We start from the raw sequence: 26,353 nt of genomic DNA on the forward strand, positions 1-26,353 counted from the left end.
GTTGAGGCAGGCGGGCTCCTTAGTTGGGACTTGCCTGCTCCTTAGTTGTGGCTTGCCTGCTCCTTAGTTGTGGCATGCAAACTCTTAGTTGCAGCATACATGAGGGATCTAGTTCCTGGACCAGGGATCAAACCCAGGCCCCCTGCATTGGGAGTGTGGAGTCTTAACCACTGAGCCACCAGGGAAGTCCCTATTTTTATAGCTTTTCTTCATGTATATTAATGTTACATTATGGAAGATGGAACTGAGATCAAGAATCTGTCTTGAGATATGAGATACAGGATTAGATATTAGATGTCAGGTGCACTTAACTTCTCAAATGTGACACCTTATTCAAATACTATTTTCAAATGATATATTAAAAATACTGAAACTCCAGGACCTCCCTGGTGGTCCAGTGGTTAAGACTCTGTGCTGTCAATGCAGGGGGCACGGGTTTGACCCCTGGTCAGGGAACTAACATTCCATATGCCGTGTGGCATGCCCAAAAGATAAAATAAAAAACAAAACTGAATCCCCACAGCAGCCCTCACTGTTTGCCACTGTTGCTCATATACCTAACAAGGATGTTGTACTTCACTTTCTCTTGCTTTTGTAAGTTTTTCAATCATTCCTTATGACCCAGACAAAGACCTTGTTAGAAGTGTGCTTTTGATCCAGATGCAGGGACTACCATTTGGAAGCAGGACCATCACATAATTTTGAAAGAATTATAGCAGCTCCAATTTTTTCCACACCAATGTTTTCTTCCAATTATACTATAATTTTGCTAAAGAGGCATTCTTCATTAACAGGTATGTCTGACCTTTACAGAAAAGCTCTGGTCCGCATTCACAGAAACACACACCGTATACAGAGCTCATCTCTGACACAGAGCCAGCCTGACCCTGGCAGTGGCAGCCACAGGAGTGAAAGCTGCCCCAGGTAGGACTGCAGGAGAGCTGACCAGGGGGTGGGACACAGAACATTCATTGTACCAGTGACTAGGGAGGCGGGCCCTCCAACTCTGTAACACATCAGCACTACCCCAGCCGAGGGCCCAGAAGTTCAGTGTTGAATGGGAGACAAAGACATACCTTGGTTCTGACCAGACAGGCTAGGCCTCAACCCAGGCTGAAAGAAACTTACTGAGTGGGAGGCTTACTGCAACTCACGTCCAAAGTTCTTTTGCCTCTTGGTTTTCTTTTTATGCAAACTTGGTCCTTACCTTGGAATTCAACATAATTTCCGGAGCCCTGTACCAACGTGTGGCAACGTACTCTGTCAGGAACCCTGTGTGATCATGGTCCGGATCTGCAACACGGGCCAAGCCAAAGTCACAGATCTAAGAGAGAAAATAACAGGACACGTTCTTAGAGATTCTAACCAATTTAACATCAAAACATCATAAACACAAAAAAGACAACAGCAGTAATGATGACAAGTAACTGCTACCATTCCTATGTGGCAGATGCTTCTTGGAATTCTACACACTCACTCTTACCTAATCCTCACCGCAATCTGAAAGGCAGCTGCCGCGCATCAGACAGGAACAGGCTGGAGGAGCCTTGAACAGAACACATCTTCAGAGGACAGTATCCTCACCTCTCATTATCTGCTTATCCCACAGCAACCTTGCTTAGGCCACTTGACAAAAACTGTTCTGCTCAGAAAATAAGGCTACCCACTAGAGACTAGGAGACCAGACCTCTGCTGCTGACGCTTGGGGGTGATCACCATGGGATCAGTTCCTCTCCCCGCAGACCTGACCTCCTGCTGGTCCTCCACTTGCTCTTCCTACCTCCTTCCTACCTCCTTCCCCCTCCACGTAGCCAAACCCACTCCCAAACCTTTAAAAGATATTTCACATATTGAAGATGAATCTTTTTTAAAAAAACAAACACCCAGCTTCTAATTTCTCCTGACTCACAAAAGTACTTGCTGGCCTTTCACCAGTCAATGCTTTGGTGCTACTCCAGCTCCAATGTATAAGGAAAGTAACTATAACATATTTAATCTCGTACAATTGCAGTATATTTTAATTCCTAGCTCCTGGGGAACTAACCCGAGAAAGAGAGAGAGATGTTAACAAAGACAGGCCAGAGTCTAGCAGAAGGCAGCCTGGAAGACAGAGATCACTTTGGAGGCTTATTGCTTTAATTCACCTAAGAAGTGAAAAGGGTCTGAGCTCAGGCCATAAAAATAGGATAAGGAGGAAGGGACACACCTCAGAGATACTCATGACACGTAAATGGACATCAACCTCTGCTCAGATATCCCATAGTTGAAGTTCTCGACAATTCAGAAAGATTCTGAATGCTCCCATCCACTTCACCAGTGTCTCCCTCTAGCCTTGGACACTGGCATCCCCATGTGGCACCTCTGACCCCACAGGCCCTGCTGCTTGCTTCGACCGCAGCTTTCAAGAGAAGTGACGTATCTGTGTTGCCCAATTTCTGTCTTTTGACATACTGTCACTGCATCTTCAAAAGGAGCCAATGCCACATTTGCTTCCCCAGTTGCTCTTCCACAGGCTACGCTCTAAGCGCACCCTAACAGAGCTGCATGGTGAGGCTGTCTGGACCCTCTTGCAGCTGACAGTCCCCTCTTGGCCTTCATCACCACCCCGTGCCCCCCAGCACCAGCCTCACCTCTCGAGCCGGCCAGCCTGCTGATGCCGTCGCACCCTCGACAGTCCCGGGCCTGTCAGAGGATCGGGCTGATGGAGGGCCATAAGTTTTACAGGGGGACCGTGGTAAGCTCTAACCTCAGCCTGACTGATCTTGAGGCTTTCGACATACCTGCACCCTATTTGTTTCCTTAGAGCCTATTCTACCAAGTCCCATGAAACAAACTGCAGGAATACTCAGTTCACTAGCAGTACAATCCCTGCAGGCGTGATTCCAGCTCAGGAAGCAAGAGAGGAGCGATTTCTCCTTACATGCAAAGGTGGGTCCTCTAAGCCATCCAGAAGTCACCATTTGCCACGCTGGACTACAACCAATTCACGTCAATTCCGTGTGGCTTCAACTTTCAATACAGCCCACAGTTTCTCTTTTTTCAGGGCTAACACCTCATCCTCTGATTCAAGTTCAATCAAAGCTCAGCACTTGGTCTGCCTTCTGCATGTAAATGGACACTTGAAGCCATATTCTGAGTCATGTGCTCAGAGAAGAAATACTGCATCTCAGCAGCAGAGTAAATGCACCGCAAGTCCCTGACCAGGATTCCCAGATCTTTCACTGCCCTCTACTACACTCAGCCCCACACAGCGTGGATGGGTCCAGACTTCATCCACAGCTTTTTGTGGGTCAGTGGAACCACAAAACAAATCCCAGATTAAAAGAAAAACAGCATATAGGAAATTCCCAGCTCAGTGAGGCCAAGTACCGAGGCTGACGTCTCCACACACCTCTGGGAGCGTGGACAAAGTAACAGAAGCCGCACTTTGGGAGGCTTTATGAGATTCTTAAACACAAAGACAGGATAAGTGGTGTGAGCAACTTTAAACACAGCTGTGGCAGACTGGATTTTTCTAAAGAGGATCATCAATACAACCCTTACCCACGCTCCTGTTTCAAGATCTTTGGCTGAATTTTTATCAAGAGGGCAGGATCGGGCTTCCCTGGTGGCACAGTGGTTGAGAGTCCGCCTGCCGATGCAGGGGACATGGGTTCGTGCCCCAGTCCGGGAAGATCCCACATGCCGCTGAGCGGCTGGGCCTGGGAGCCATGGCCGCTGAGCCTGCGTATCCGAAGCCTGTGCTCCGCAACGGGAGAGGCCACAACAGTGAGAGGCCTGCATACCGCAAAAAAAAAAAAAAAAAAAAAGAGGGCAGGATCTAACTTCCCTTCTCTTGAATCTGACCAAACCTTTGTAACTGCCTAAACCAACAGAATATAGTGGAAGTGATGCTGTGAGACTCCCGAGGCAAAATCATAAAATGCAATGTGGCTTCTACCTGGCTCTCTCCACTGGGGTACTTGGAACCCTCTGCCCACGTTGTGAGGACACCAGGCCACGTGGGCTACACGTGGCCGTTCCTTGGCATCAACTGCCAGGCCCTGTGGGAGATGACTTGAGGCTCCACCCACATATCTTCTAGCTGAGGCCCAGAGGCTGGAGCAGAGACCAGTCACTGCCCACCACTGCACCCTGACTGAACTCCTCACCTGCAGAAACTATGAACTCAAACATGATTCTTGTTGTTTAAGCCCACTACATTTCTTTTTTTAATAACAGATTTTCTTTTTCTAGGGCCATTTTGGGTTCACAGCAGAATTCAGCAGAAAGTACAAAGAGTTCCCCATGTACACCTGCCTCCCCCGCCAGGCAGAGCCTCCCCTACTATCAACATCCTGCACCAGAGCGGGACATCTGTTACAGTCGAGGAACCTACACTGACACATCATTATCACCTGAAGTCCACAGTTTACCTTCAGGTTCACTCGTGGTGTTGTACATTCTATGAGTTTTGACAAGTGTGTAATGACATGTATCCACCAGTACACTGTCATACAGAAATAGTTTCACCGCCCAAAAAACCCTCTGTGTTCTGCCTTCACTTGGTCTTTTTATCCTCAATTTCTTCTTCTTTGGAAGGCCACTACATTTTGAGGTGATTGTTATAGAGCAAGACACAGCTAACATAGTGGTGCCGGACAGCGTGCGTATTAAGACGGAGCAGCCCTCTCTGAGGAGGACCCACGTGCAGTGACACTGGAACACTGAAGAGATGCCAGCCACAGGAAGACCTTGGGAAACCAGAGCAACTGCCTGGGGGTGTGTGAGGGAAGGGTGGCCCCACAGCTGAAACCTCCCCAAGCGGCTCTTCAACTGGCTGCCCCTCCAACATCTCAACTGAAAGGGCCTTAGTCTGTCTGGAATTAGGGAGACTCACTTTACCTGACTGCAATCTGATTCCTCCTTGAAATTCCTGCCTGAGTGTTATTTCTGAAACATAAATCACCTTTCTGGCTCAAAAAACTTTTAACCAATCCCCTCTGCCTACTAAATAAAGCCCAAATTCTTTAAGCAAAGACCCTCCACACACTGTCTGCTCGGGTGTCTCCCACCACCATCTATCTCTGTGCCACATCTGCTCCTACCAACAGTTCCATGCCCTTCCTGACTCCGTGACGCCCTCTCAGTTGAGGACCTGATGCTCACCATTGCCTGACCCTAAATACCAGCATGAAAGTGACCTCTTCTGAGAGGTTTCCCAGGAACCAACACCAATCCCACCAACAGCTCACTTTTCTGAACTCTGGTAATACTTTGTTTGACATGTATTATATGTAAGCACATACCCACAATCCATGACAGTTAGCTGGATATATGCCCATCCCCACAGCTGGAATATAAGTCCCTAGAAAAAGGCAATACTCAACTAACTTTTTATCCCTAAGTGGAGTGGGCTCTCAACATCAGGTGAATAAATGCCTTATTTCAAATGTTTATAGGAAGCATAGCAACTCAGGTGGATTAACTGGCAAGAGACTCTAGTACTAACCACTTCTCACAGTATCTGAACTACTGATTATCTCTTAAAAGTAAAAACCAGGGTACAGCATTACCATTAATGTAAAATCTTACATTAATACTTAATAATGTTAAAAAAAACTGCATTGTTCAGAGTGGCAAGATGAAGAAGGAAAAGTTTTAGAGTTATTTTATTTTTTGCAGTACACGGGCCTCTCACTGTTGTGGCCTCTCCCGTTGCGGAGCACAGGCTCCAGATGCGCAGGCTCAGTGGCCACGGCTCACGGGCCCAGCCGCTCCGCGGCATGTGGGATCTTCCCAGACCGGGGCACGAACTCATGTCCCCTGCATCAGCAGGCGGACTCTCAACCACTGTGCCACCAGGGAAGCCCAAGTTTTAGAATTAGCAGCATTCCTTCTCCATGCGGAACGCTGCAGTACAGCTCCTTCTTTAAACAAGAACTAAAGCGGCAGTCGCTCCTCCTGTCTGGAAGCCATCAGAAGGGGTCCTGTGGCCTGAGGGTCACTGTGGGCTGGGAGGAACCGCAGCAGCCTGGTGGGCTTGAGAGAGGGCTTCAGATCAGGACACGGTCTAGGTGTGAGGTGAACAGGGAGTCCACATGGGGAGGCGGTGGCAGCCCACCCAGGGGACTGGAGTCTGAGCAGAGGGTCCAGGGATTATATGGCACAAATCAATTACGTCACTGGAGGCTGCAAAATGGCGACTTTTCTAATTTTATTATTCCTTGTGCATTTATTAGCTGGCATTTATTTTAAGGAAGAGCCATCATTCATCAACTGGGGCTATTTTCTTACCCTGATGCCCAGATCTCACTGGAAAGACAGGGAAAATGTTTAATCCTTTCCTCCCTTTAGTTACCAATTTTCAGAATAGTGAGCTAGTATAAGGAGGATCGTGTTTCATTACTTGTATCCTCCACTCCTAGTATAAGGCACAGAACCAGCAGGTTCTCAAAATTTTTGATTATAATTTAAAAAATAAAGAGGGTGATGTAGGGTTTAGACCTCTACAAGACTGCACAACTCGGGAATTCCCTGGTGGTCCAGTGCCTAAGACTCCACGCTCCCAATGCAGGGGGCCTGGGTTCGATCCCTGGTCCAGGAACTAGATCCCACATGCTGCAACTAAAGATCCTGCACACGACAAAGATCTCGTGTGCTGCAACTAAGACCCGGCGCAGCCAAATAAATAAATATTAAAAAAAAAAAGAAAGATTTCACAACTCCACTCATGGTCATCAATGGAAAGCTCATGGGATTCTTTAAAGTTCCTTTAACACTACAACACTGAAAGCTAATACAGCATTAACCAAAAAACTGTCAAGGCTTCAAAATAAAAAAGTAATAAAATTCATTACAATTCCATAAGAAGGAAGGTAGACAACCAGGATACAGTACAAGAAATATAAAATGACCTATCACTCCTACTTGGCTATTTTTTGGGTTGAGCAAATTCAAATTCTCATAAAACAAAAGCCAGCCCCAAAGACGTTTCATTTTGTATCTTTCGAAGTCCTCCTTCCCATGCACACCCAGAACCACATGTGCTGTGAGCCTAGCAGCCTGGAACTCCTCCTGGGGCTGCTGGGGGCTCAGTACGCAAACGGCGAGGACACGGACTGCTGGAGACCACACTCCCCTGGCAGTTTCATTAAAAATATGTGAGCAGAATCTCGAAATAGGGTCTACAGCCCTTGCTTTTCTGCGGCCCTCAGAAATAAAGAGGAAGCCTACAAGGAGAGGGTCTCAGGAGGGCCCTGAGAGGCTGGTGTCTGCTGGGTCTCTGGGCTTCAGGTAACAAGTACAAAGCATGTTTATAGAGCCAAAAACTAAAGGTCTAAGACACTGAGAAGAGTTGATATCCTGAGGGCTCAAGACTAGAAAATACTTAGTAACACAGAAGCTAATGGAAAATGTGACATCATTACCTACTTGAAAATTCAAAAAGGACCAAATAACAAGTCAGTAAGGCCACTGGTCACAAACTTTCTAGGTACAGGGCTCGTGGGACAGCATCACGGTCACCGCAAGGTCTGAGGATGTGATGGGCATTCGGTGAGTCCAGAGCTCCACCCTCCCACGTGCACGTGCCCTGGCTGTTGGACACGCTCCCACGGCAAATTGGTGACTCGGTGACATACCACACTCATCTCTGGAATAAGAGTCTCTCCTGAATATTCATGCCCACGTGGATGATGTACACCCCACATGGACATTTTGAAATGTGGGTGAATTTCACTGCTGTAAATATCTAAAACATCCTATTGTGTTTCTGAGTGTGTGTTAAAATTGCGTTTTGAAAACAATGCCTGGATTGTGCAGATGGCCAACAAGACATATATATCAGTGTGGGTGTCCATTTTGGTGAGCAGTGAATAAAATGGCCCGAGGTAAAGACAAGTCCACAAACAGTGAAGAGACAACAGACAAAGTAGTCTAGTTCTGTGCTTCTTCTTAAGGACGAGCATTTTCAAGTCAAAGTAAAAGTCATCTTTTCCCAGAAATATTACATACTTAAAATATTAACAATGGCTCTCCAAAAACAAACAAAAGCAATCTGCCATAAAAGGACTCTGATAAGAAACAGAAAGAAAAAAAAAGCACTAGGAGACATAAAAATATTCACTGTAATTTTTTTTTCATGTGCTTCAAGAAATTCTTTCATAATTGAGATTTTATTGGCTGTTTTGAGGATCAGTACACAGACATTTCAATTTGTACACAATTCTCAACATATGTACCAAAAACCTAAAAAATCATGTAGTTGTGATTCTTTTCTGAACAGTTATTCCAGTGACTTTCCAGCTTAAAATTTGGGGGCAAATTTTCCTTCAAAGGATATCAAGTACCAATATCTTCAAATATTGATATGCTGTTACATCGTAAGTCCCACTAATTCACAATTTAATGTCATATACACTACATACTCAAATTGTCAATCGTCACAGCACATTAACAGTTACTAGAAGAACTGGACTACCATGACCAAAGATGTTACAGAGTGCACAAAATTCTGCCCAGGAGAGCCACGATCAAGGGGTGAGTGGTTTGCTTTAGGAAACAATTCTACCAAAAACAATGTGGGAAGAGAAGTAATTTAAAGTGTTTAAGACATTAAATGGACAACTGACTCCAAACTGCCATTTAGTACGCTTTGTATTATAGGATATAAAAGCTACCCTCCATCTGTGGAATGTTAAGCTGACACCCAAGACAATCAAAGCCTCCCATATTTAATATCCCACTATTTTCTGGTTGTACCAAAAAATAAACAATCAGCAAATGATTTCACCTCTGAAAAAAAAGCATTTACACTTAAAAAATGGGATGAGGTGGGATTCCTTCCTTTTTAAAAATGTTTCTAGAGCTACTAAAAAACTTGCATTTACAAAATAGTTGATAAAAATATTCCTCTGGATTGTACAAGAAGGGAAACGGACCACTGATAGGACAAGGTGTGTGATATTAATCAGACTTGGCTTCTTTCTCTCCTGCTTCATCAGAAGCTGGGCTCTCCTCATTTTTAGTTTCTCCATTTTCTGCAGGTAAGTCGTCTTTAGTCTCTTGGTTAGCCACTTCAGGCTGTTTTCCCTTCACTCCCCTTTTCCCTTTAGTTTGCACTTTTTTGTCAGAAGATTTATCCTTTCCTGCCGCCTTTTTTGGCTTCGTTTCCACTTTTGCAGGAGCCGGTTTAGCTGACAACCTCGCCGATCTCCTCTTGGGCTCCTCCTTCGCCGCCCCCTCAGCGGAGGTGACCTTCCTCTTGGGCATAGTGGTGGTGGGGCGGGCGCGTGGCGGGTGCCTGGGGGCCACGGCGCGCCGAGAGCCTTCACGAAGCTGGGCTGCCTGGCCGCTCTTCACTGTAATTTTTCAAAAAAATCACTAAGAGCCGACAAAGTATGGCCATTCCTTGTGTGCCAACCTGGCTCTCATTTGCACAGATCCATGCACAGGGATCTGGCTACACCCTATGTAGGAAGTACATGAATTTAACTCAGAAGGATCCTAAGAGGTGACAGAGTCCAACCGAGTCATATCTGATGCAGGAAGCTGTCCTCCACAACGTCTCACAGGACATCTGCCATCCTGCTTTAAACACCCAATGACAGTGGATAAGATGACTGCCTGATGACAGGACCCACTGCCTTTTTATTTTATTTTATTTTATTTTTTTGCGGTATTCGGGCCTCTCACTGTTGTGGCCTCTCCCGTTGCGAAGCACAGGCTCCGGACGCGCAGGCTCAGTGGCCATGGCTCACGGGCCCAGCTGCTCCGCGGCATGTGGGATCTTCCCGGACCAGGGCACGAACCCATGTCGCCTGCATTGGCAGGCAGAGTCTCAACCACTGCGCCACCAGGGAAGCCCCCCACTGCCTTTTTAGATAGTTCCAGAAGGCTCTTCATGATCAACACTTCAGTGATCACCAAAGCTGCAGCCACACAGCGCAGGCCTCAGTGTTGGTACACTCGTCCCTTACTTCTTATTCTTACTATATTTCTGTTGTTCCTTCTGCCTGCGCCCAACACAGCCACTCGCCCACTGCAAGCCTGACATGCTGAGAGGGACAGCACGACAATCCTCCTTCCTGATGCCTCACAGCTTGGCCAGAACCAACTCACCTCTCTCCTTTGTGTGCGTTACAGCAGACAGTACTGCAATCATCTATTGCTTATCAGACCCCTGACCTATCAGTTTTCAGACTGCAGGGACAGACACTCACCTCCCTTGCCAGGTATACCTTACACAGCTTCCCACAGGAACGTCTGTGGAAGTGAGGTCCACAAAATGATCACTGCTATTCATCTATATGTACTTTTCAAACAAATTTATTGAGATATAATTCACATACTACACAATTCTCCCGTTTAAAGTGTGCAGTTCAATGGTTTTTGATATTATATCACAGAGCTATATGACCATTACCACTATCCAAGTTTAGAACATTTTTATAACCTCAAAAAGAAACCTTGTGCCCATCAGCAGTCTCTCCCAATGCCTCTCCAATCCCACCAGTCCACAGCAACTGCTCATCTACCTTCCATCTCTACAGACACATCTATTCTACAATACGTGATCTTTTATGACTGGTTTCTTTCCCTCACATACTTAATAATGTCTGCAAGATGCATCCACATTGGGCTTCCCTGTTGGCACAGTTGTTAAGAATCCACCTGCCAATGCAGGGGAAATGGGTTCGAGCCTTGGTCCGGGAAGATCCCACATGCCGTGGAGCTACTAAGCCCGTGTGCCACAACTACTGAGCCTGCGCTCTAGAGCCCACGAGCCACAACGACTAAGCCCATGTGCCACAACTACTGAAGTCTGTGTGCCTAGAGCCCATGCGTGCTCCACAACAAGAGAAGCCACCACAATGAGAAGCCCGCGCACTGCAACAAAGAGTAGCCCCCACTAGCCGCAACTAGAGAAAGCCCACATGCAGCAATGAAGACCCAATGCAGCCAAAAATAAAACATAAATAACTCATTAAAATCCATTTAAAAAAAAGATGCATCCATATTGTAGCACATATCAGTACTTCATTCCTTTTTATTACACTGTATGGATCCACCACATTCTATTTAACCACTGTCATTTGGACATCTGAATTACTTCCTCCTTTGGGCTATTATGCCACTATGAATATTTCTATATCTGTCTGTGTGCAGATGCATGTTTTCATTCCACTCAGGTATACACCTGGGGCCGAATTCTTGCTGACACTTATCATCTGATTATATCATCGTAGTGTGTGTGAAGTGGTATCTCACTGTGGTTTTGATTTGCATTTCCCCACTGACTAATGATGTCAAGCATCTTTTCATGTACTTATTGGTTGTTTGTATACCTTCGTTAGATCCTTGGTCTTTTCAGATTCTTTGCCCACTTTTAAATTGTGCCATTTATCTTTTAGTTGTTAAGCTGTAAGAGTTTTTCATATATTCTAGATATAAATCTCTTATCACATATATGATTTACAAATATTTTCTCTCATTCTGGGGGTTGTCTTTTCACTCTCTTGATGATTTACTTTGTAGTACATGCTTCTCATCTTGATGAAATATTTTTTTTTTTGGCTATGCCACGCCACGCCACGCCATGCCATGCCACGCCACGCAGCTTACAGGATCTCAGTTCCCGACCAGGGATTGAACTCAGGCCACAGCAGTGAAAGCACTGAGTCCTAACCACTAGGCAACCAGGGAACTCCCTGAAATCCATTATAAAAAAAAAATGTTGTTGCTTGTGTTTTTGGTGTCATGTCTAAGAAGTCTGCCTAACACAAGTTTGCAAGAATTTACTCCTGTGTTTTTTGTGTTTTTTTTTGCGGTACGCGGGCCTCTCACCGCTGTGGCCTCTCCCGCCATGGGGAACGAACCCACATCCCCTGCATCGGCAGGTGGACCCCCAACCACTGCGCTACCAGGGAAGCCCCTACTCCTGTGTTTTTTAAGTGCATTCTAGTTTCAGCCTTTAAACTTAGATCTCTAATCCATTTTGAGTTAATTTTTGTACATAGTACAGGCAGGGAGGGGCCCAAACTCATTTTGTTTTGCATGTGGTTATCCAATTGTCCCAGCACCATTTGGTGAAGACTATTCTTTCCCCAGTGAATGATCCTGGCACTCTTGTCAAAAATCAGTTGATCATAAACATATGGGTTGGGGCTTCCCTGGTGGCGCAGTGGTTAAGAATCCGCCTGCCAATGCAGGGGACACGAGTTTGAGCCCTGGTCTGGGAAGATCCCACATGCTGCGAAGCAACTAAGCCTGTGTGCTACAACTACTCAGCCTGTGCTCTAGAGCCCGCAAGCCACAACTACGGAGCACGCATGCCACAACTACTGAAGCCCGTGCACCTAGAGCCTGTGCTCTGCAACAAGACAAGCCACTGCAATGAGAAGCCTGTGCACCGCAATGAAGAGTAGCTCCCACTTGCCACAACTACAGAAAGCCTGTACGCAGCAACAAAGACCAAACGCAGGGCTTCCCTCGTGGCACAGTGGTTGAGAGTCCGCCTGCCGATGCAGGGGACATGGGTTCGTGCCCCGGTCCGGGAAGATCCCACATGCCGTGGAGCGGCTGGGCCCGTGAGCCATGGCCGCTGAGCCTGCGTGCCCGGAGCCTGTGCTCCGCAACGGGAGAGGCCACAATGGTGAGAGGCCCGCATATCGGGGGAAAAAAAAAAAGACCAAATGCAGCCGAAAATAAATGAATGAATGAATGAAAAAACAAAAACATATGGGTTTATTTATTGACTCAATTCTACTCCAGTGAGCTATATGCCTACTCCTAGCCAGTATCACAATGTCTTGATTACTATAGTTTTGTAATAAGTTTTAAAATCAGGAAGTGTGAGTCCTCTAACTTTGCTCTTTCATAAGATTGTTTTGGCTATTCTGGGTCTCTTGAATTTCTATATGCATTTCAGGATCAGCCTGCCCATTTCTGCAAAAAAAGCCACCTGGGACTCTGATACGGACTGCATTAAACCTGTAGATCAAACTGGGAAGTACTGCCATCTTAACAATATTAAGCCTTCCAATCCATGAACATGGGATGTCATTTCATTCATCTAGGTCTTAAATTCACATGCATTTTTACTAGACTGAATCCACATTCCCTTCATCATACCGGAGACAGCTGTAGACCTCCCTCCTTATTTAGCTCTGCCACGTATTAAAATAGAAATATATATAAATGCTGCCTTTTTTTTTTTTTTTGCAGTACGAGGGCCTCCCACTGTTGTGGCCTCTCCCATTGCGGAGCACAGGCTCCGGACGTGCAGGCTCAGCGGCCATGGCTCACGGGCCTAGCCACTCTGCGGCATGTGGGATCTTCCCGGACTGGGGCACGAATCCGTGTCCCCTGTATTGGCAGGTGGACTCTCAACCACTGCGCCACCAGGGAAGCCCAATGCTGTCCATTTTTAAGAGAACTCTAAGGACTATAAAGGATCTAGGGTTTTCCTATTTATTGGGAATGCATTATTTAGGAATCGAAATCATTAAGGTCAACTTTTCTGCTGTTTTCTGTTTACTGTATAAAATTTATCGAAGAAAAAGGTGACCAATGAAATAGATCTTTTAATGTACACATAATCCTATTTACATATATAAGTTAAAAAGTACATGCGTATGTAAGAGCATAGAAAAAACTTTGGATGAAAATACACCAATTTGTTACAGTGGTTACCTCTGGAGAAGGAGGAGCAATGGGATGGAGAAGAAAAATAGAACTAGCACCCTTTACTTGCATTTTTTTTTTGCCATAAATGTTTTCATGTATTTCTGGTGTAATTTAAAATCTGAATAACAATAAATATAAACATGCCCCAGTAACATGAGTTTTTCAACAGATATCACCCTAAGAGTAAATAACCAAGCTGACCTTGAGATCGCAGGTGGTGTTGAGCAGCAGGTTGGAAGGTTTGAGGTCACGGTGCAGCACGTTAGCTGAATGGATATATTTTAACCCTCTGAGGATCTGGTAAAGAAAATAGCAGATATGGTCGTTGCTGAGGTGTTGCGTCTTCAAGAGCTTGTAGAGATCTGTTTCCATGAGGTCTTGTACTATATATCTGTTTGGAAAGGTTAAGATAACACACCAAAATAGCTGGTCACACTTAGCAAAGCACTGAAAACAAAACGAAGCCAAAGGGTCCATTATTACATCATGAGGCTCGGGAGGGAAATGAGGACCTGATGAAAACTTGGTACACCTCAACAGAAGGAATCGGAAAGTCGTGAACTCCTTCTTAGGTCCTGTGAGACAGCAGGCACCACGCCTGCCTGATATGCGCAGTGATGCCCTAGCGGAGACCTGACGCAGGTGGTGTGGATGAGTCCTGGTCTCCAAGCTGTCCACCATCAACAGACGCCCTCTGGGGTTGTTGGAAAGGGCTGGGGGAGGGTGGGGGCCAGCACCAGGCACTCCCTCCTCTCTGGCCTAGCAACAACTCAAAACGTCACTGTTCTTTTACCTCCCTTCTTGTCCCCCTCCTTCTCGACAAAAATCAACCATAAAACTTTTGGAAACACAGGCCTAGAACACATTTGCTACTAAACTCAACCCTCAGTCTATTTGCTTCACTCTTCAATTAAGGTTAAGAGTATAAATAAGTGTGTAAGACTGTAGGAAGTTGTGCTAGGAAGGGGCCTGTCCTGGTTGAGCTCCTCTTGTTTTCCTGCCTATCCGTGTATCTCAGCATATAAAATTTTAGTTATGGCTAACTTCATTCATTCCCACAGAAAATAAATTATAAAAGCGGCTAGGTTTTAACTTCGCCACGATATTATTTCATTAGTGTTTTTGCATTTCTTTTATTCATTTCTGTGTAAATATTACACATCTACAGATTCATGCTAGATGAGACATGGTACAGAATTTGAAGGAAACATGACTGGAAAACTTGTCATCTGACAGAGATGTGATTTCCAAGGCAAAAGGTAAAGCAGGACAACAGATGGCAGGAGGAGGCATTTCACTTAAAATATCATCAGAACTTAGTGACAGAGCTGTCTAAAAATGGAAAGGCTAAAAAATAATAATAAAAATAAAAATAAATAAAATAAAAATGGAAAGGCTGCCTGGAGATAGTGAGCTGCCTCTCCCTGGAGGGGCAGAATGCAAAGTGGGCAAACTGGTGGGAACATTGCTGCGGCCAGAACCGGAACCTTCTCCCATCAGGTCCTCCTCAGCACACTTCACACTTGTACCTTTCAAACACAGTCTTTACCCAGGCAGCCTCCTTTACCCAAGCCTTTACCTGCTTAGTCCAGATTTCTAAATGTTTGTCATAGTTAATCACACAACTTCAGAGCTGAGCCAGCCTTGTAGATCATGAGGGCGAGCACGCCAGTTTTAAAAACAAGAAAACTGGACCCAGATGTGAAATGGCGCTAAGATCAGGACAGTCTGGACCTGACCAGGTGCTGTACAGGGCACCCTCTTCCACAGTTGACTGCTCTTTCCTTTTCACCATCATAACAAACCATACCTTGAGTGGCAAACACGTGACTGGAAAAGGTGTTCTCCAAAATTTTCCACTATACACTTAAAGGAAATCTTTACTGAAACTGACAGAAAATATTGGATTTGCCAAAAAGATACTAAAATCAGTTACTGACAAATGAAAAAATGAATCAGAGAAAAAATGTAAATGATGCAAGTATTACAGTAAATGACAAGCAAAGTACAGTTTCCCCTTAAATGTGCTTTATTACTTTTCCTCCACCCCTATAAGTGCAGACACGTCCAGTTACATTACTCAACCAGGTGACGGAGCAGTGGAGCAGCTGCCTGAAAAGGATACACATCTTTCATCTGCTCGATGGTTGGTGCTCGAATAATATCATTGATTCCAATGATGTTCTCATGTCTGAAGCGCAGTAAGATTTTTATCTCCCTCAGGGTTCTCTGGCAGTAGGTCTGGTGCTCAAAAGGGCTGATTTTCTTGATAGCTACTCGAACTTTGTTGACATTATCATAAGCAGAGCTAAAAAAATAAATAAAAAAGGAGGGGAGGAGGGGAGATGGCATTAAAAACAGTTCTCAGAACAAGGCGGTAAAGTATTAAATGTTTAGCACTCTGAGCAAATACTTGTTTCATACACGTGAAGGCAGCATGTGTATAATCCACAAAGAGGCCTTAAACTAGGGAGGATGCGGCTGGCAAAACGCAGCACACACAGAATCTCAAAACTAACAGAGGGCCTGGCCCTGGGAACTGTACAGATGTCCATTTTCATAAATCCAGGAACATGGGCGTATGACACACATAAGCCATTTTCCCACTGTTTTTAACAGCAACTGCATTCTGGTGAGAGCAATCATTTCTGCCTCCAAAACAACTTCCTACTGTTGGATTAGATTTCACTGACTCAGCAGAAACAATCAATTGACCATCAACCACATCTTCAACCCGAACAAAAATGCACCCAAGAGAGCAATAAGGATATACTGCATAGCACAGGGACTTATAGCCATTATCTTGTAATAACTCCTAATGGAGCATAATCTGTAAAAATACTAAATCACTATGCTGTATATCTGAAACTAATATTGTAAGTCAACTATACTTCAATTAAAAGGTGGGGCAGGAGGATGCATTGATTGCTTGCAACAACTTTGTCTTACGTGCAAAATGACATGACTATTTCTTCCTCCCCCCCCCCACAAGAAATTTAATCAAGATGTTTGGGTAGTCTTATAACAAAACCTAAAAAGTATTGTTCAAAAAATACCTTCACAGCCATAACATAGGGCCCAGTTCTTTCCAAGTTGTCCTGAAGGTCTGACTTAATAGAATTCCAAGCAGAAGCAATAATAATTTTATCTTCAATTTTATGATGAATTTGAATCTTGAATATTACTACTATCTTTATGAACAATATTCTATTGACTCTTTTCTGTAAGAGCTTTTCATATTAACAAGTATCAACATCTGGTCCACTGACCGAAGCAATGAAAGAACACGGACGGGCAGTAAGACATTACTTCTGGTCTCCTCTGGGTAAGTGCTAGAAACAGGAAACAGTAAAATAAGTTTATTCTCAAGTTTGTGCTTCTACAGTGATATCTATCAGTCTACTTATACTGAGAATTACTGATGCATCTGTCTGACTCTACCACAAAACTATGCTGTAGGAGGGACATTGTCTCACTCAGCTTCAGCTTTCTCACACCATTTATACATTGCACTCGGGTACCCCAACACTTTGAAATGACGTCTATTTCCTTAAATAAAAGAATAGCTACTCAAATCTTATTTTGCTTTGGTTTGCTGCAAGAAGGCCCAAACCACTGATTTTTAGGTAGACAGGCAAAGGGATATGTCGTTCAAGCAAGCTTATTCAACACTGGGAGTAAATACTATTAGAAATCAAAACTTTTTTGGTAATTCAGATTTTAGAGCCTGAGTTCAACAAAAGAGAACACAGGTTAAAATAGTTATAAAATACTGGTTTACACTCAACATTATAAATAACCAGGGCTTCCCTGGTGGCGCAGTGGTTAAGAATCCGCCTGCCAATGCAGGGGAAACGGGTTCAAGCCCTGGTCCGGGAAGATCCCACATGCCGTGGAGCAACTAAGCCCATGCGCCACAACTACTGAGCCTGCGCTCTAGAGCCCATGAGCCACAGCTACTAAGCCCTCATGCCATAACTCCTGAAGCCCACACGCCTAGAGCCCATGCTCCACAAGAGAAGCCACCGCAATGAGAAGCCGGCACGCTGCAACGGAAGACTAGCCCCCGCTTGCCTCAACTAGAGAAGGCCCGCACGCAGCAACGAAGACCGAACGCAGCCAAAAATAAATAAATAAATATTTAAAAATTAAAAATAAATAAATAAATATCCAGTTTTACTGAAGCATGGTAGTCAAACAAACACGGGCATAAACTTGCCTTTGAGAATAAGACTGCTTGGGGAGAGGGGCTTATGGTCAATGTGCCCCTCCAACAGTACCGACTGACACTCAGTGATGAAATTGGAACTGGGTATGTTATTTAAAACAGAGAGAGGGTGTCCCTGGTGGCGCAGTGGTTAAGAACCCGCCTGCCAATGCAGGGGACACGGGTTTGAGCCCTGGTCCTGGAAGATCTCACATGCTGCGGAGCAACTAAGCCCGTGCACCACAACTACTGAGCCTGCGCTCTAGAGCCCACAAGTCACAACTACTGAGCCTGCGTGCCACAACTACTGAAGCCCGTGCACCTAGAGCCCGTGCTCCACAACAAGTGAAGCCACTGCAATAAGAAGCCCACGCACCGCAACGAAGAGTAGCCCCCACTCACTGAAACTAGAGAAAGCCTGCGCACAGCAACAAAGACCCAATGCAACCAAAAATAAATAATAAATAAATTTAAAGTAAATAAATAAATAAAACAGAGAGAGAGGCGCAGACAGACACACACACACACAGACACACACACACACCCCTAAGTAAAGGAGGGAACTTTTATCCAGCCATTTGGTTATATTAACAGGATACAAAGATTATACTATTACTGTGCCCTTGAGCTCAAGCTATTGAGAGCACCCAATCATCTTACATAAATGCAGCTTCAAGTCCCAGATGAATCCTATCCTAAGATACATAAATGGTGGGGAATGGGAGGTCAGGCCAATAGCTGAGCACATTCAATTCTTAAAACGGTAGATTCCTACTATTCAGCAATAAAAGGAAACAAACTGTTGATATATACAACACAGATGAATCTCAAAATAATTATGCTGAGTAAAGCCAGACCAAAAGAAAAGTACCTCTACTTATATAAAATGCAAACTAGTCTATGAGGACACAAAGCACGTCAGAAGGGTTTACCTGGGGCTGCTGGGCGGGAGGGATTACACAAATGGAAATGGAAGCTAGATAACTTTTGGAGGCAATGAATGTTCATTATCTAATTGTTTTGATAGCTTAATGGGTGTATAATATGTCAAAACTTAAACTGTACACTGGTATATTGTTCATCAAGCAATTCTTAAGAGAGCAATTAAAAAAAGGAGCCAGGGCTCTCCAAATGCATGGTGAATTCCAGGGCCAGGGTGGGTGGGAACAGAGATTCCAGAACTATATTTGACCAGTTAATGTGGAAGTAGAAGCCCACAAAATTCTGGAGTAGATTATTTAACAGATGTTTTGTGATCACTTAGGGAAGAAAAGGGAACCAGCATGAGTCAATTATGAACAAGTCATGCTAAACTAACCTCATTTCCTGTTTTGACAGGGTTACCACAACAACAGGAGGGTGACGCCAGAGCTGTGGTGGATTCAAGCCACACTTGTGAAGCACTTCCCACTTCTGAGACTTCGTGTTAGTACTGGGGGCAAAGCCAATCAGCGATCCTGCTCTTAAAAAACTGGCAATTTAGTGAGGGAAGGAGACAGGAACAGACAGCATGCACTGCTTTTATCACAGTAAAGCACTTCTGAAACCCAAGGAGAAGCTGGGTAGATTAAGTCCAAATAAGGGCAACAAAGAGAGGATTAAAAGATGAGGCCTGTAGAAACCATACCCTGAAAGATGAGCAGGCTTTCGAAAGAGGAGCAAGGGCACAGAGAAGGCGAGAGGCAACATGTGGAGAGGAAAACTATCAGGCCATCTACTGGGGACAGCTGGTCCTCACCCAACCAGGCACCTCCTCACCCAGTGGTGATTATTGGGTCCGGGGAATGTGCCATCAGGAGCCCCAGAATCCCAAGGCAGCGAGCAGAATGCTCCTCCAGGGTGTGTACCACAAGCGGTGGCCAAGGGGAGCTATCTGCAGGGTATACACGGTGCGTGAACTGTTGGGCTGGGGGTCCACAAGCTCCAGCTCATGGGGGTTGAGGGGGCACAGCACTGGCTGGGAAGAGAAGAGGGCTATGCTGGAGGCCTGCTCTCCTCGAACTGCTGACACCCAACTCTAAAAAGCCCAAGATTTTTCAATTTGAACCTGATCTTCCAGGTCTTTAAGAAAGTTTATGTCTCGGGGGTGTAGGGGGGAGAATACATTTCTTGTTTCTTAGTTTGATTTATATGGTATGTGATGCTCCATTTGTATTCCTGACCCAGGCCTTGCAAAGAAAACATGAGGGGCAGGCCTGGGTTTGGGAGGCCCAAAATGAAGATGGGGGTAGGGGAAGACAATGACAGTCTTGTACTTCCTGATTTAAAGATCTGAGGAGGCTTGCAGGTGATTCGGATGGCTCTGCGCTTCTAGCAGCATTAAAGAGAGAGAACAAGGTTAGGCGTAAGATATGGGAATTTTTAATGGAAGCCACAGAGGGTTGAACTACTGAGGAGAGAGAAGTGGAGAAAACAGGTCTGATGACAGAACTCAGGAGCAGACAGAGGAGGAGGAACCAGCTAGAGAGTGAGGAAGCACCTATGAGCACCAGGAGAGAGTGGTGTTTCAGAAGCCAAGATTATAAAGAGTTCCAAACAGGAATGCTTCACAACAATTGGAAAGCATTCAATGAATCTGCAATCAGCTGATGTGTGGTACCCTGGGTGGCAGTAAGTGGAGGGGAGTGGGGACAGGAGTGGAAGCAGCACAGGTGACTACTTTTAAAGAAGGCGAGGAGGAGAATGACTGGCAAATCCAAGGGAACAACCAAAAGGCACACGCTGTTATGAAAGCAGTGGGTGGGTCGAAGGCTGGCGGACCAGGTGGGGTGAAAAGAAGACTCCCCAAAACTAGGCAGGTGTGAGAAGGCAGCACACACTTCAGGCAAAGCAGAGGTGCATGCAAAGCTACAGAGGCCTGCGGGAACCTGTGGCAAGAGAGTGGGACCCAAGGGGACACGGATGGGGTTGAAGCCGGAGGCATAAGCAGGAACCAGGCCATGCTTAAATAGCTACAATTTTACCCTGGGGAGGCACCAAAAGATGTTAGGCAGGGATTTTAAGCATGGCGGTATTTTTATGAAGTTCCCTCAGGTAGTAGTTTATTGAAGGAATGGAATGGGGAGGGGAGTGCACCAGGCAGGAGCCGTCTTAGCCAACTTGGAACGATGGTGGAGCCACAGCTTTGGAGAAAGTGGCCACAGGCAACTCAAGAAGTAGTGCCTACTTCATAAACCTCATGTTTCCTAGCTTGGTCCTGTTCAAATGCTCTCCATTCAATTAGACTATATTCCTCAATGGCAGAACTATACGTTCTAAATCACTTATGTCTTCTTTCTAGCAGCTGTAACCAAATTCACAGGGGAGAAACAAACAGTGGAGAAGAGACAAATCCTCCTAACAGAAGAACTTGGAGTAATATGTATAGATCCTCTCCCCTCCAGGAGGTGGGACTCAATCTCTCCCAGCCCCCACACCTTGCGGGCAGGCTGAACTTAGAGACTTGCTTCAAAAGAACAGAATGTGGGCTTCCCTGGTGGTGCAGTGGTTGAGAGTCCGCCTGCCGATGCAGGGGACGCGGGTTCGTGCCCCGGTCCAGGAAGATCCCACATGCCGCGGAGTGGCTGGGCCCGTGAGCCATGGCCGCTGAGCCTGCGCGCCTGGAGCCTGTGCTCCACAACGGGAGAGGCCACAACAGTGAGAGGCCTGCGTACCGCAAGAAACAAAAACAAAAACAAAAGAACAGAATGTGAAGAGGGAAGGACAGTAACTTTACAGTGGAGAAGCCTGGCAGATACCACCTCCACCAGGCGATCAGTTACCACTACCAGTGACGTCATGTGGACACTGTGACTCCCTGATAGGATGAGGCGAGAAAGGCAGCTCATCTCTGTGATATTCTTTTCCCAAACCTGTAACCCCAGGCTAATAGTGAGAAGAACATCAGACAAACCCAAGTTGAGGGATATTCTACAAAATACTTGACGAGTACTCTTTAAGTCATGAAAAGAAAAGTGAGAAAACAGTCACAGAGAGACAGGCAGACATAACAACTAAATGCATGTAGTATCCTGGATTGGATCCTGGAACAGAAAAAGGAAATCAGTGGAAAAGCAAATTCCAAATAAAGTCTGAAATTTCTTTATACCAATGCTGGTTTCTCAGTTTTGATAAGTGCATACAGTAATGTAAGATGTTAATATCAAGGGAAACAGAAACTGGGTGGGGGCTTACGGGAACCCTCTGCACTATCCTGGCAACTTTTCTGTAAACCTAAAATTATTCCAACGTAAAAGTTTATCTGAAGAAGGTCTTCCACTAAATTATACCTCCAAAATTGATGACATAATTATAATTAACATGTAGAAAATATGGGCTTAATTTAATAAGTAGAAGGAAACATAAACATTTCATAATTATCTACTTTAACCCCCCATAAAAATAAAAATGAATGCCCAATGGAACAAAAATATTCCTAAAAAGGTAACTGAAAACTTTACCTAATTGAACTTTAAGTTATGTTCCACCTCAATCATTTGACAAACATTTACTAAATACCCAATACAGGCTAAATCTCACTGCAGATTGAAATAAATAGAACATCATCCCACCTGCCTTTCTCCCTTTGAGCATCCTTAAGAATAGGTATGATATTTGAAGGTATTTACTGCAAAACTACCTAAAAGAACAAAACCTGTATTGCCAAACATAAGGATTAATACATTATGGAATATTTATATAACAGGTCACTATGCAGCCATTAAACTAAGTATGAAGATCGTATTAACTAAAGGTGAGATTCAAAATAAACCAACGGACTGCAGCTTAAAAATATTTATCTAGAAGAGGCAATATACAGAACAAGCTAGGATGATGGGACCATGAGTGATTTAAAACGTAATTTAAATTGTATTTTGTCTTACTATTTCTGTCTATTCTGTTGGGAGAAAAAAATAACCAGTGAGGGGTGGGTAATATAAGATAAGGCAGCTTGAAGGAAATAACTTGAGTTTTTAAATGAGTTCCTAAAGTTCTAAATACCTTCACAGGCTTTTGCTTCTTAACTTAAAAAACCAGACAGTATTTATGAAATAACATTTTTCTGACACCCAGCAACAGGCAACACAGGCCAGCAAGCTGAGTCCTGTGACTGCCCCAGCTTACTGCCTGGAGTTTCCAGGTTTCAGTAAACAGAAGGGAAACCCAAATGGAGCCTGGTAGTCTCCCTGAGTTGAGACAGAATTCAAGATCTGGAGAGTCCAACTCAGAATTTCTGCGGCTGAGTACAGGAGAGGAGAACTTCAGAGAAGGTTGGGGAGATCCACAGAGGGTTCCCTCTGAGTGTCCAGCTGATAATGATCAGAGCTTGTGCATGATCAAATTCCAAGGCTGGGGAAGGAGCCACCAGAGAGGAGCAGATGGACTAATCCATGTGGAACAAGGCTGGGAACAGTTCCTCTTCTACCACTTTTCCAGTAAAGACCTCCTCACACCAGGACAAAAAACTGAGTCCTCAGAAAGGTGTTGACTCAGTACTGGGGCTAAATTAGCCTTTGACTAAAGGCTATTCTGGACTAAATGCTTAAAAGAGAGCTAAAATGCTTAAAAGAGAGTTTTCAAGGGATCAAAGTGTTCCAAGTAACTTAACTGCATCCCAGAAAAAAAAGTCCCAAAGTATATAAAGAAATACCCAAAAAAGCCCTAGCACTCAATGTAAAATCCAGTGTCTTGCATCCAATCAACATCCAAACCCCCCCCCCCAAAATAAAAAATCCCCAGGAACTATATTCAATACCTTGCAATAACCTATAATGGAAAAGAATCTGAAAAAAACATAAATACTGAATATAATGAATCACTTTGCTGTACATCTGAAATACTGTAAATCAGTAAAAACAACAGCCACAAAACAAAAAAGCAGGAAAATACAATCTATAATGAAGAGAAAAGCCAATAAAAAAACATACCTAGGAAGTAGAGATGATAGAATTAGTAGACAATCATGTGTACTGGTATAAATATACTCCATATGTTCGTGAACGTACAGCACAATATAAAGAGAGAAGTGGAAGGTATAAGAAAGACTCAAAATGAACTTCTAGAGATGAAAAAAATACAATGGTTGAAATTAGCAAGAGATTATACACTGAAGAAAAACCTGGTGACCTAGAAGACACAGCAGTAGAATCTAGCCAAAATGTAATGCAATGGAGACATCGGGGGAAACAGAGCACCAGCGAGCTGTGGGACAAGGTCAAGGAGATTAACATACATTTAATTGGAGTCTAACAACTTCACATGTACAAAATCCGAGGGAAAGTAAATATTTCTAGAAAAGTGCTAAATGTCAAGGAAAAAAGAAACATACAAGTGCTCTCTCTACACTGGTTTCCAACTTAGCAACAGGCACCACTTAGTAGCTGAGACTGTCATTACAACAAAGAGTGAAAACTTATGCTGATGCCCAAGTATTAGCTGAGAGAAGCTGCATTCAGATACCTATGGTATTAAGCTGAGATTATAAAAGAATTATTTTCGGATTCCCACTTGGACATACAGAAATAATTTGATATATTATGGACTCTGAGAAACAGAGGAGCCATTTCAAATCTACTACGTTTGCCAGCTGGAATGACAGCAGTCTTGCATGTGAAGGAAAAAAAAGGCCTGCTCCAAATTGCTCCATGAAAGCTGTACCCTTTATTCTTTAAAAAAGCATTATTCCAAAATTTCAGGATTTCTAGTTATTTCGTTATTAGAGTTTAGGAAAGAACCTTTATTCCTAAGACTTTATTCATCTGAATAGCTTTACTTTTGTGGTATAGTTCCTTTCACTGTTAGAAGTTCTCTGATCGTGTCTCATAAAATTGACCTTCCCCCGCCATCCTGAACTTTCCTGCTTTTTTTCTAGGTATATCTGGGTCTGTCCATGGCCCTGATGGCAGGGTGCTCAGCATGGTCACTACTCTCCAGTGCTGGTGGTGCCCACACCAGCTCCACTTCCAATTCGGCTACTGCATTCTCACACACACTCCAAGGCTGTGGGGTGTGAGGAGCCGCCCACAGGGCTGGCTTGTACTGCCAATTCTTCACACCCTCGACTCCTGATCACACCTCCTCCTCTCAAAGTCATACTTACTACAGTGCAAACAGCAACAACAGTTAACAGGGTTGATGCAGCACTTTCAAGTCTTGTTTCCCCCAGGTCAAGACTTTTATTTTTGATGTATATTACATATGAGGCATATTTTCACTTTACATCATGTTTACTCACAATTATTGATATATTGTGCTGTCTTGTTTCTTATATGGACATCACTCAAGAGACTTATAGTTGGGTGGTGATAATAAAAAGAAATCTTATGAACAATTCTTATTTAATAATATCTACAACTTACTGAGTGTTTACTATGTGTCAGACATTGCTCTATGTTAATATCTGTGAACCTCTTTCAGAAGGTGGTATTTATTTAAGGTGGGTTAAAAAGCACAGCAGGGTTTAATAGGCAGTCTATGAGGAAAGGCTTGCAGAAGGAAGTAGCCACAGGAACTAAAGCATGGAAGGCTGGGTACAAGTGCGAAGTTGTCCAGTACAGCTGGAGTTTAGAGCTCATCTGGGCGAAAAGCAAAAGGTAACATCACACAAAGAAAGCTGAGAAATCTGTACTTTATTCTTTTTTTTTTTTAATTTTAAAATTTTATTTATTTTTTTATACAGCAGGTTATTAGTCATCAATTTTATACAACACATGTATACATGTCAATCCCAATCGCCCAATTCATCTCACCACCCCCACCCCCGCAGCTTTCCCCCCTTGGTGTCCATACGTTTGTTCTCTACATCTGTGTCTCAATTTCTGCTCTGCAAACCGGTTCACCTGTACCATTTTTCTAGGTTCCACATATACGCGTTAATATACGATATTTGTTTTTCTCCTTCTGACTTACTTCACTCTGTATGACAGTCTCTAGATCCATCCACGTCTCAACAAATGACCCAACTTCGTTCCTTTTTATAGCTGAATAATATTCCACTGTATATATGTACCACATCTTCTTTATCCATTCGTCTGTCGATGGGCATTTAGGTTGCTTCCATGACCTGGCTATTGTAAATAGTGCTGCAATGAACATTGGGGTGCATGTGTCTTTTTGAATTATGGTTTTCTCTGAGTATATGCCCAGTAGTGGGATTGCTGGGTCATATGGTAATTCTATTTTTAGTTTTTTAAGGAACCTCCATACTGTTCTCCATAGTGGCTGTATCAATTTACATTCCCACCAACAGTGCAGGAGGGTTCCCTTTTCTCCACATCCTCTCCAGCATTTGTTGTTTGTAGATTTTCTGATGATGCCCATTCTAACTGGTGTGAGGTGATCCCTCATTGTAGTTTTGATTTGCATTTCTCTGATAATTAGTGACGCTGAGCAGCTTTTCATGTGCTTCTTGGCCATCTGTATGTTTTCTTTGGAGAAATGTCTATTTAGGTCTTCTGCCCATTTTTGGATTGGGCTGTTTGTTTTCTTAATATTGAGCTG

General features: G+C 44.2%; 2 protein-coding genes across 4 annotated transcripts in view; both read right to left on the reverse strand.

The window, feature by feature from the left end:
- MAPK1 (mitogen-activated protein kinase 1) overlaps window positions 1-26,353 on the reverse strand; it is a 100,277-nt gene that overhangs the window by 23,881 nt on the left and 50,043 nt on the right. For 2 of the 3 annotated variants that reach the window (XM_049698491.1, XM_049698492.1), the window contains exons 2-5: window positions 16,938-17,000; window positions 15,794-15,976; window positions 13,870-14,059; window positions 1,208-1,324 (exon numbers count right to left, since the gene is read on the reverse strand). In XM_049698491.1, the coding sequence (XP_049554448.1) occupies window positions 1,208-1,324; window positions 13,870-14,059; window positions 15,794-15,976; window positions 16,938-17,000 (553 nt within the window). The remainder of the gene's footprint in view (window positions 1-1,207; window positions 1,325-13,869; window positions 14,060-15,793; window positions 15,977-16,937; window positions 17,001-26,353) is intronic. The other variant, XM_049698493.1, reaches the window with a different exon arrangement.
- Window positions 1,281-14,000, reverse strand: LOC117203740 (non-histone chromosomal protein HMG-14-like). The gene is made up of 2 exons (XM_033439636.2): window positions 13,870-14,000; window positions 1,281-9,341 (listed from the first exon to the last, which is right to left on the reverse strand). Exon 2 carries the CDS (start codon window positions 9,250-9,252, stop codon window positions 8,947-8,949), a length of 306 nt encoding a protein of 101 aa, XP_033295527.2. The 5' UTR covers window positions 9,253-9,341; window positions 13,870-14,000; the 3' UTR covers window positions 1,281-8,946.

This window comes from Orcinus orca, chromosome 15 (assembly GCF_937001465.1).
Source record: "Orcinus orca chromosome 15, mOrcOrc1.1, whole genome shotgun sequence".
In the NCBI taxonomy this organism is placed as follows: Eukaryota; Metazoa; Chordata; class Mammalia; order Artiodactyla; family Delphinidae; genus Orcinus; species Orcinus orca.

Coding starts and splice junctions, on each gene's coding strand:
- LOC117203740 (XM_033439636.2), bottom strand. CDS start 9,252: ATGCCCAAGAGGAAGGTCACCTCCGCTGAGGGGGCGGCGAAGGAGGAG.